This window comes from Pyrus communis, chromosome 14 (assembly GCF_963583255.1).
Source record: "Pyrus communis chromosome 14, drPyrComm1.1, whole genome shotgun sequence".
In the NCBI taxonomy this organism is placed as follows: Eukaryota; Viridiplantae; Streptophyta; class Magnoliopsida; order Rosales; family Rosaceae; genus Pyrus; species Pyrus communis.
The window spans coordinates 22,959,993-22,972,214 of NC_084816.1; the positions used below are offsets into that span (position 1 = coordinate 22,959,993).

A 12,222-nucleotide genomic window follows, 5' to 3' on the forward strand; every position below is an offset into this window, starting at 1 on the left:
TAATTGGATGAAATATAGTTTTTCAATTTCCAACTCAACATTTTATATAGATTATAAAAAAAAAACAAGAGTTCGTTTATAATTAAAATTGAGATGTAGACTAGACTGCCTAATTTCATGCAACTGAAAATAAAATTGATTTTTTTTAACAACGACTTATAGTAGAAACGTGAACTAAGAGTTTTCACTTTTTTATTTTTATTTAAAATGAGTACTTATTCCAATTATTAATTATTAAGAGTTGACAAAATATTTTTTTAGTGTAATGTTTTAATGTGAAAAGTTATCTTTTTTTTTTTCTTGGGTTACACAACTTACACATAACGTACCATAAGTTTTGTACGTACCAAACTAAGGATAATACAACGTACTAATAACTTGGTACGTACTAAATAAAGAATTGCATAACGTACCAAACGCAATATTTTATAACGTACCAAAATACTAATACGTACCTATATTAAATTTATATAACGTACCAATAACGTACCATTGGTACGTTATATTTAATATATCTGTTTGGTACGTTATATTTAAAATATGTGCATGTTATATTTCATAATTGTATGTTAATAGGATGTTTATGTGTTTTTAGAATTTAAAACAACAAATTATTTGAATAAGAAAAATTCATTTTGAACGAATTATGATAAGATAAGATAGGATGTTTGTGGTGATTTTAGAATATTTGTGATATTATTTTCTGAACTAGTTGGTTAATTAAATACAATAAAAATCATAATTTTTAATTAAAAATTAGTAGAAGAATGTTTGATCAAAAGTTTAAAAGTTATAGATGTTTGATTAAAAAAAAAAAAAAAAAATCAAATTTGAGGCATCTATATCAAAATGCCCCATTCGAAAACATCTAACGATAATTTAACTTAATTGATTAATAAAACTTAAAGTATAAACTTAAAACTAATAAATTATTGAAAGAGCTATGCTTAGCCCTTCAGTTGGAGATGGTATATGAGTATAGCCAGACATTGTTTATTTAAAAATAATTTTTGCAAGGCTGTAATTTTGGACGGAGCTATGTTTATCCCTTTCGGTTGAGATGGCCTTAGTTACTAACTTATGTCCCTTATTTGTTCCTTAAAATCTTTTATTTGGATGAAAATTTAAATAGTGTTTCTCTAAAGGGGCTTGACATTGTGACAAATTCAGGGCCAATAATTACCAATTTTTAGTTTCAAGGGTCCAATCAAGTCAAAATAGGGACGAGTGCTCAAATTCTCTTAATTTATTATCATTTTAATCATTTTTCTTTGCCTGAATGAAATTATTCCAATTCTTTCATTTATAGTTTATTCACTTATCTATAATTATTTTGGGGAAATTTTGAAAACTAGTAAAGTTGTAGACATATATATTTAAGAGCCTCAAGAACTGTTCAAGGGGCCTTTTAGTGTGACTATATTTCTAAATTTTGTAAAAAGAAGACCTTAAAATGTCTAATATTAGTAAAAATGTTCTCCAAATTCCGCATATATATATGCACTATCTTAATTTTTACCAAGAATGCAGCTATTTTTAGTTGTCACATTCCGGCTTGGGTCCTCACCACATCCCAGACTCGACTCCACCGTAGCATGATATTGTCCGCTTTAGGCCCCGACCACGCCCTCACGGTTTTGTTTCTGGGAACTCATACGAGAACTTTTCAGTGGGTCACCCATCATAGGATTGCTCTTGCGCAAACTCGCTTAACTTCGGAGTTCCTACGGAACCCGAAGCCAGTGAGTTCCCAAAAAGTCTCGTGTTAGGTAGAGATAAGAATATATATATATATATATATATATATAAGGTTTAGAGGATCCACTCCCTTGTGCAATATGGGATGTTACATTAGTGCTGCGGTCTAGTGATATTCCTCTTTCACTTGTAAGTGAGAGGTCTTAGGTTTGATTTTCGCTAAAGGTGAATTGAAACAAAATTATTGTGGCCAACCCATTATTTCATCATAGTTAGATTAATTATTACCTAATATTCTCTATATATCGGCAAAAACAGAAATCATTGTAGTTGGTGTGTCATTATTGTTTGGTAAAATATATATCATAGCTAAAATAAAAGTATTATGATGAAAAAGAAAAAGATAAAAAAAGATAATATATAAGATTCATCGGTTGAATATTTCAGTTCTTTCAATCCTTACCTCATACCATTTGATTTCCCATTGCATTTGCAGCGCAGCTCCAGGAATTAGCCAAGGCTTATGTTCTCCCAACTTTGCTGCTAGATGTAATGCGCTATTCCCTTCATGATCCACTTTACTGAACACACTTTCTTTCAGGATATTTCTTTTCAGCAAGAGCATGTACACATGGGGTTGCCTGTATTCTACTGCCAGCAACACTATATTCTTTTTCTCTTTGTTCATATCGTGTATTGCCACTGGAAAAAGTTCAAGGATCTTGTCCACCATTTCAGTCACCCCATTTCTTGCAGCAATCAGTATTGGCGTTTCCGTGTTTACGCTTGGGGTTATATTCTCCGTCTTTTTATCTGCTGAGGACCCTAGAAATTATCAAGCTATTTGATGTATAACAAAAGGGCTTTTTCAACTTTAATCATTGAAGAAGATTTTAGTCCTTTAACATGTACTTAATTTGAATTTATATGCTACTTACTACTATAGTTTAGTGGTATTCATCTTCACTTGTAAGTGAAAGGTCTTAGGTTTGATTCTCGCCAAAAGAGGATTTAAACCACATTATTGCTTATTCATTGTGAGACTTAGCATACTACCTCACCCCCTTAATTAGTATAGAAAATATCATTTATTTAAAAAAAATCAAATTGATATTATATTTTTGTTTTAATATTAAATGGATATCTTATTTAATGTCTCCACATTAAATTTTAATTTATTATTATACACATTTTCATTCATTAATTTTGTTTAACTTTCTTTAGTTAGTGTACCTAAACGTCTGTACCAGAATATATTTTACTGACTAGTGTACTGAAATGTCCGTATCTAATATAGTATGATGCATTAGTGGTACATAAGAACATATACAAAAACCAAAGTGTACAGAAAAATCCGTACCTAAACATATTATACTAAACTAGTATACTAAAATGTCCGTACCTAAATATATTATACTAAACTAGGGTACCAGAATGTCCGTACCTCAACATATTATACTAAACTGGTGTACCAAGTCCATACCTAAATATATTGTAAGTGGCACATAAGAAAATATGAAAAAACATACGGAAAATATGAAAAAACATAAATGTACCAAAAAGTCTCTATCAAAATATTTTCTTATATATGATACTTACAATGAATTGGTGATGCAAAATGTCAACAAATAAAAGTTAATTCATTTGAATTCAAATGAGTATTAAAATTTAATTACAATATTTTTCATAAAACTTAATTCATGGACACCATAAAATTATAAATTAAAAAAAAGACATTAAATGCATACCTAGACATTAAATCTAGTCTAAGGACCAAAATCAAATTTTAATCTTGTAGAAGACAATTTTCTAAACTCCATCTTATTTAAAAATTAAAATCTAGTTTTCTATATAATGGATAAGTAAGAGGATTGATGAGAAAATTTTCAATGTAAACATAACACAAGTCAGTACGCTATAAATTATCTCTTCACTTATATTATGACACGTGGTATACTGACTTGTGTTAGGGGTACATAAAAATAAAAATTTTAGGAAGCATGAAAACCCAATTCTATTTTGGTCCGAAGTTTGCCAAGTGATCAACGGCTGTAATTTGTGTTGGAAATAAAAAGGAAAAGTATTTTAGGGATTTGATATAATTAGTGGTTTTATATGATATAATTAGTGGTTTTATATGATATAATTAATGATTTTATATGATTTAATTAAGATTTTGATTAAATTTGACTTGGTGTAGGTTTCTTTTCCCCTATCTTTCTTATCTGTGTAGACCCTTTAAACAACATATAATGATTAGATAAAGAAAATTATGTATCTAATAAGAGAGATTAGGAGATAAAATGAAAAGTGCATGGTTATTTTATTACCTAAGCCAAGAGCAAGCAGCATTTCCTTTGATAAAAGCTTCACAAACTCAGAGCAGGTGTTGTAGTTTACGGGAATCTTTTGGTCTCCTTGACCTTGATCAACAGTGGATTTTGACCCTGCAAATGTTCAAGTTAATAGTCTGCCGTCTTTTTGTATGTCTAGTTTTGTAATTTGAGTAAACACTAATCTGCTGCCACATGTATGTCAGAGATGAATTGTAATGTTGCTGCCCTATAGCCTATAGCCTTACCAACAGCATATATAAAATTTTATCTTTCATTTATATGAGGTTTTAAGTTTGATTCTCGTCAAAGGTAAAATTGAATCACATTATTACTAACCCATTGTAAGGTTAAGCCAACTCCATACTTCTTGGTGTAGCCCATTATAAGATTAAACTTACTCTCTACTTCTTAGCATAGATAATATCATTTGTTTAGAAGAAAAAAAATAAAAATAAAATCTAAACCCCAAACCTTAATTTGCTTCCCTATATTTGGGAGGGTAGGGTAAGACAGGTCTAGGATTTCTACTCCTGTCAAATGTGACAAAATAATAATATTAGTATTGATTCCAAGGGACAGTACTTTCCTAAGAAAGAAAAGTCTTTATCAAAAATTATAACGGGATATCATTTCACCATATCAATGTAATAATTAAGCAATATTGTTCATATTCTTCAATCATGATCATCGCTAGAAAATTTATTTGATTTTGAGGTCGTTTCAAAGAAATTGACGGTTCATCTTGAAGAAAAAAAAAATTTGTTATGATAATCATCAATTTTTTTAACACATAAGGATGATTTGATTTAGTTTAGGTTTCCTTGTCTTGTAGACAAAAGATTGTTTTGAATTATTTCCTAGTATTGCTAATTTGTAATCTTATAAATACCTCCTTATGAAGAAGAATAAAATATTGAAATTGTATTCGAGAATCGTGAAATTGTAGAGAATTTTAAATTTATCCGAAACTCTTTATTTTCAACTTTTTGTTATCTATAAATGTGACAAATTACGCATTGCCAATCATTGTGTCAGGTATTTTTTTAGAATTTTATTATTTTCATATTTTGCTTTAAATTAGGATTAGGACTTTAGGATTTGAAGTAGTTAAGCTATTAGGGTTGTTACGATGGGTCACCATAAATTCTAATTAAGCAAGTCAAATAGCAGTTACCTTCTGGGGTTTTTTCTCTACCATTCTTTGGCTGCTGAGCCTCCTGTTGAGGAATAGGGACATCGAGGGCGCTATCGGAGGGCATAAGGACGGCGCCGCCATCAGCAATGTTATAAGGTGTGGTCTCATCATTGTCTTTTTCTTTCTGGGAAGGTGGTGCGGTACCACTGTCTTCATACTTATACATGACAGCTCGTCCTAAGAGTTCGGTCATGATCTGAACAGACCATTTGTGTTTTTCTTTCTTTTCCCTTGTCTTTCTTATCTCCGTAGACCCTTTAAACAACATATAATGATTAGATAAAGAAAATTATGTATCTAATTGAGAGAGATTAGGAGAGAAAATGAAAAGTGCATGGTGGCTTTATTACCTAAGCCAAGAACAATCAGCAGTGCCTTTGATATAAGCTTGACAAACTCAAAGCAGGTGTTGTAGTTTCCGGGAAACTTTTTGTGTCCTTGACCTTGCTCAACATTGATTTTCGACCCTGCATATGTTAACGATAATAATCTGCTGTCTTTTTGTACGTCTAGTTTGGTAATTTGCATTTTGATTTAAACTCTAATCTGCTGTCACATGTATGGCAGAGATGAATTGTAACGTTGTTGGCCTATAGCCTCGGCAGCTGTCCTATGTACTGGGAAAATTGTCCAAATCGTGAAAATCTTCTCTGCTCTCTGTTTTCTTTTCCTCTCTGCCTTTCGTTCATATCTTCATTTTTTCCTAATCTGTAGTTCTAGATTTGATTAGGTTGGAAGGTGGTCTGAATACCAACAGCAAATATAAAATTTTCTCGACAAACAAAGATTTTATAAACCCTAAACCCTAAACCCTAATTTGCTTCCCTATATTTGGGAGGGTAGGGTAAGAATAAGATATATAAGTCCAGGATTTCTACTCCTGTCAAATGTGACAAAAGAATAATATTAGTATTGATTCCTGAAGGGACAATACTTTCCGAAGAAAGGAAAGTCTCTATCCACCATCATAACGGGATATCATTTCACCGTAACATCATAATTAAGCCAAATTGTTCATGTTCTTTAATCATCATCATCGCTAGAAAAATCTATTTGATTTGGAGACCACTTCAAAGAAATTGATGGTTCATCTTGAAGAAGATATTTGTTATCATAATCGTCAAATTTTTGACACATATGAATATTATACGCTGGATCAAAAAAAATTTCTAGAACTGATCTTTAGATGATGATAAAGAAAATGAATGGTTTCTATTGTGACATTTGTACAGTGAAGGGGGAGAAGGAGGACTATTGCCCTTACCACAATGAGGAAACTATTATATATATCCTTCTTGAAGCACATTATAATTGTTAGAAATTTAACTTTTCCAACAATAATGAAGTGTAAATGTAGAAAGGTTACACAGCATGCCTTCCTTAGAAGTTACCTGGATTTGAAGTGTTGAGAGTTTGCTTATTAGGTTCTATAGGGTTCTCTGGATCTGCTGATTTTATCTCTCCTCTCTGATCGATGGTGTTAGTCGTGTGAGTACTATTAGGTGCTTGGGGGACGTTCCCTGTGTCTGCTGATTGTGTTTCTTCTCTCTGATTGTCTTCGTTTTTGGTAACTGCAAAATGAATACCTAGTTTTTAGTAGTGAGCATAAGGGAATTACATCGAACTATGAAGATAAAAAATTAAAGTCTAAATTATAATCACTTGGCTATGATTATACTTCTATGGTTGCATCAAGTTTGCAGGAGAAATACTCGAACAATTGAGGTATTTTGAGATATTTGATTTTGAATTCCCCTACCAAGGCGAATTGCTTTCCTGAACAACCTAAGGAAGTTGATGCATGTCTGGTAGTTTTCTGGATGTTTGGGATTCTCTTCCTCTTTGAATGTCTTAATTATCCCCTCATTAGATCGTTTCCCTTGCTCCGCCTTGAGCTCATCAACATATATACCTGCCAAATTACCATATATATACAAAGAATGAGTAGGGTGATACATGTAACTAGATTTCAATCTTGCCGATAATATTCTGTATAGTACTCACAGTGGTAAATAATTTCTTGGAATCGGCTGAGGTGGCTCCCGCTTTTGAACGCAGAAGGCTTGGTAGCCAGAAGATGGAGAGGGGAAAAGCCTTGCGCATTGACAAAATTCACAAGATCTTTATACAAGTGAATTATCTGAAATGCCAAATCTGTCAACCAACAAGGTACACATTGTTATTTATTTTACATATCATAAGGGAGTATATATAGCTGGTATATATGCGTGTGCGTGTGTGTGTGTGTGTGGAAGTGATCAAGTTAAGGGCTAATTACCAAAGTGGTCCCCGGAAATTGCACAATGCAAGATGATATCACCGTTATTCCTCCGACAATAATTGTAGCGTGTCCGAGGAACCTCACCAGGGGTAGGGTTATAAATGTAGTGCATGCATAAGAAGGCATCTTTTTTACCATAGACAGCAGCCAAGAATAGAGGAGTCTCATTGTCTACATTAAAAGTAGTGACCAAGGATGGATGAGCGTTGGCAAGGCACGAACACATTGTCTCGTTTCCCATCCATGCCGCGATGTGGAGAGGGGTATTCCCTTGCTCGTTTTGAATTTCAAGCTCCTTTACTTCAACCAGATCTACTAGCTCTTTAACATGTTTTTCTTGGCCGTCAGATACTGCTAGGTGTAGTGCTGTGTCACCTGACTTGGTGATTATTGCCCCGTGAGCCTTCTTGTTGAGCCTATAGATTCTAACAACTGCTTCCCACTTGCTCCGCATGGAAATTTGGAACAAGTATCTCTTGATCTTCTCTGTGTCCATATTCTTGATCTTCTCTGGGTCCATATTCTTGATCTCCTCATCCGTGAAAGAATCCGCATCTATTATTGGGCACATTTCTTCTCTTCCTGATATGAGTGGCAATCAACACTGACGTTTGTCTTCATATATATTCTGGCAAGTAAATCATGTTTAACTTGTAAAGTAGCATAGTTTCCAAAAGAAGATACTTCTTCTGTGACCACAACTCTCTACTCTACCCTTTACACTTGCTAAATTACAAAGAAAATTCTCTTCGCCCTTTTTCTTTAATTTGTTACTTATCTCACCTTTACACTTGTTAGTTGTTACTCTATACCAACATCAAAAAGTTCACAACAGCTATTCCATACTCACTTCCCTTTTTGTTTTTCGGTTTCCAGCTGTGGACGTACATAAGAAAGTCACTCTTATCACCTAGCAAAAGATGACCCATAGATGTTGATTTTGGAATTACTTTATCACCTAGCACGTATTTGATGCTTCCTGAATTTACTTGGTGTACAATTTTCCAACAAGAGAAGTAACTGTTGGTGCTTCCTTTTCATTTCTTTTTCTCTTTTCCTTTAACTATGTCTTAAACTTGACTAAATATGCATCTAATCAAAATTTCCAAACCAGTACATCCGTGCCCATTTGTGAGCTGAGTTCAATTTTCTTAGTACCAATTATATTAGATAAAAAGCAGCAAAAGAGCTAGAAAAGAAACCTAGTGCATGTTGCAAAAAAAGGGGCCTTAATAGAGGGATAAGAAGTACCAAGAAATGGCCATTTCCTGACGTTTTTTTTCCCGTGCAAGTGCTTTTTTCTTGTAGACGCAAGTCACTGATCATGATGTGATTATTAGGGATAGGCAACGGTTATGGTGGGCGGGTAACCGTGGTTATTTATCCATACCGTTTAAGCTTTTACCGGCATAACATTTTACCCATTTACCCGTTGTGTAGTTGCCCAAATGGTTATACCCATACCAATAACCGTTTATAAATGGTTAACCATACCCATAACCACGTACCCATTTAACCGTGATCGTTTACTTGTTTATCTGTTTTTTAACCCATTTACCCTTTTTTCACCCATTTACCATTTTTTTTTACCCATCCACATTTTTTATAACAACTTGAAAATTAAAAAAGTAAAATTTGTCATAATTTTCTTTTTTTCTAACAATTAAACACCGTTATAGATACATTTAACATAAATTTCTGTATTTTAATCTTTTACCAATAATTGAAATAATATTTTACGACAAATATTTTTTAGTGATATCAATGAAAGTAATTTACAGTAATACAAATGATTGTAGCAAAATTTTGGCATTGGGGTTAAACCCCGTGCATCATAAAAAGGAAGATATCATGAACTGACCAAAACACTACCATCTGTGAGTAATTATCATAGAAACTACAGAATACAGACATAGAACGAATACACGGAGCTGTGTGGAAAATAACCAAAATCAATCTCCATAAGTGTAAATCGAACAATATCAACAAACCACAATTATCCATCTACCATAATAACCATACTAATTTAACAATAACTCCTCCACTATTCAATACAACAAACAAAACTAGGGGAAAATATTCAGTCTAAATTCTTAAATGAATAGAATAAAAAAAAGATAATGTTAATGGGCAGCGAGGAGAGAGATGAGCGGCGGGAGTTTGGGTCGACAATTTAGAGTTTTTGGTTTTTTGTTTTTTTTTTAAATTTTTTTATATATTAAAATAAACGGTTAAAGGGGCATCCGTTTATAATTGCGGGTAATAACCATAACCATCCATTTAAATTTCATTGGTAAATTGTTATACATATAACAATTTATTTATTTAAACAGTTATCCATAACCATGACTGTGAGTTTTAAATGGACGGTTAACCACGGTTATCCATACTCGTGGGTATTTTACCCATCCCTAATGATTACGAACACGTCGTAAGCTGGCTGGTATCTTAGGGTTGGTTTGCGGCCGTCCTCTTTGATGGCAACGGGAACATTGGTTGACCTGGCGGCTGGCGATGAGGGAGGCCGCAATGGAGGTGTTGGTGAACCATTCACCTCTTTTTTCTGTCAAAATATGGGTTTTGGTGAATATCTCTATACGGTTATTCCCTCTTTATTGTGTGGGGTGAAGTATTGTAGCATGTTGAGGTTTTTACAAACTGCAACCTCGTTTGTTATTGAAAGTAGAGGAGAATGATTTTTTTTTATTTTAATGGATTAACATAAAGGAAACTTCTCACTTTTAATCCTATTATTTTGGGGAAGATTGGAATATGATAAATTTTCTTCCTGCTTAGTCTATCTCCTACCTCCAAATTCGTCACAGTTTTTTCATTTCTACTTCAACATATATACCTTGAAAATGCTGTCTTATCCACCCAATCCCACTCTCTACCGATGAAGGCATGTCGGGAAAAACAATCCCACTCATCACGGCAATTGAAGAAACACTAACCATGAGACCACGGGCGACTACGGAACAAACCTAAGTTGGAGGAGGTCTAATGGACCAATGTGTGGAGTTATATCTTAAAACGGTACATTACTTATTTTTTACGGTTAATTACCAATTTAGTTCTTTAACTATCACCTAAGTGAAAATTAGGTCATTCAACTATTTTTTTTTTTTCGAAAAATTAGTCCTTGAATTATAATAATTTGCCAATTACATCTCTAATATTATATTCAAAGCTACTATATCTAATTTTTCGTCGGTTTAAGTCACGTTGTTTGCATGTGATACACATTGGAGGGTTGGATTGGTAATTTTTCATAAAGAATAGTGTATGGAGTTAACTTTGAAGGGTAAATTAGATGTTAGATTCGCAACATATATAAAATGTTAAGACTTATAGGCGAGAAAATGATGGTATTACACTCTAAAGTGTGTCAAGTGACTTAAGTTGACGAAAAATTGAATAAAATAGCTTTGAATATAATAGTAGGGATGAAATCAACAATTTGTAAGTGATAGTTCATGAACTAACAATCTGTATTCGCCATCCATTGCACAATGCAAGATAGTCTCACCATCCGTCCTCCCACAGATCTTGTAGCGTTTCTGAGGTTCATCAAGGGTAGGCGTATAGATGTGGTGCAGGCATAAGATGACATCTTTCCTACCATGGAGAGCAGCCAAGAACAAAGGAGCCTCATTATCTTTGTTATGAACACCGACCAAAGATGGATAATCTTTGACAAGCACTTACTCATTCTCACATTCCCCATCGATGCTGCTAAGTGGAGAGGGGTATTTACTCTCTCATTTCGAGTTTGAAGCTCCTCTATAGTAATCAGTTTTACTAGTTTTTCAACATGTTCTTCTTGGCCATTGGACACTGCTACGTGCAATGATGTGTCACCTCTCATTGTGATCCTTGTCTTGTGAGCTTGATGCTCATGCGTATAAATTTGAACAACTTCTTTCCATTGGCTTTTCATGATGATTTTGAACAAGTATTTCTTGATGTCCTCCGTGTCAATGTTAGTCACGGTGTTCATGGTAAAAGCCATGTTTGTTAATCTCTTCCTACTATAGTTTACTGACAACTAACACCGATGTTTGTGTGCTGTGTCCCTATTATTTTCAACCCAGGCCCTAACTGGTAAATATCCTACAATTTTAGTTCTTACCAAAAGAAGACCTAAAGCTTGTTTTTGCAGCATATCTCTAAGATGGAGTCTACAGGACTTGGATCTCAAGTAAGCTTGTATGCTTCTGATTGCCCATATGGCCTTTTCATGTTGCTGGAATCTAGCAAGGGTTTAGTCCTTTTAATCACCCCAAAAGAAACAAGTTATAACTTTGGGGATATTTGGATCCTGTGTTAGCAGGAACTGATTTGGGGATGTGTCTGATTGTCCTTTGTTTTGCTTTGCAGATATATTGTTTGGGACGGATGACAGTCCCTTATACACACATTACCCGGATAGTGGCCTTTTTTGTTGCAGTGCTATCCCTTTAACTGTTATTCCTTTTAATTTAGCTAGTTAGTAATATTTCTCTACACTTTACACTTCTCAACTTTTATGGCGAATTGTAAGTTTAGTCATTGTTTGCCCTTTCCTTTTGGCCAGTTATCTCTACCCTTCACACTTTACTCTTACAATCAGAAGTACACCTGTTTCATAAATGTTCTCTGCTCTATGCATTTTGAGGTTACCAGCTGGACTAGAAAACCAAAGCTGCAAGGCATCTTAAATGATCATTTGA

General features: G+C 33.6%; 1 protein-coding gene across 1 annotated transcript; it reads right to left on the minus strand.

Moving 5' to 3' along the window:
- Positions 1-1,847: 1,847 nt before the first annotated feature.
- On the minus strand, positions 1,848-8,081 carry LOC137714630 (uncharacterized). Its single transcript, XM_068453794.1, has 8 exons — positions 7,508-8,081; positions 7,234-7,383; positions 6,989-7,141; positions 6,621-6,800; positions 5,580-5,696; positions 5,209-5,484; positions 4,029-4,145; positions 1,848-2,511 (listed from the first exon to the last, which is right to left on the minus strand). Exons 1-8 carry the CDS (start codon positions 8,079-8,081, stop codon positions 2,126-2,128), a joined length of 1,953 nt encoding a protein of 650 aa, XP_068309895.1. The 3' UTR covers positions 1,848-2,125.
- Positions 8,082-12,222: the final 4,141 nt, after the last annotated feature.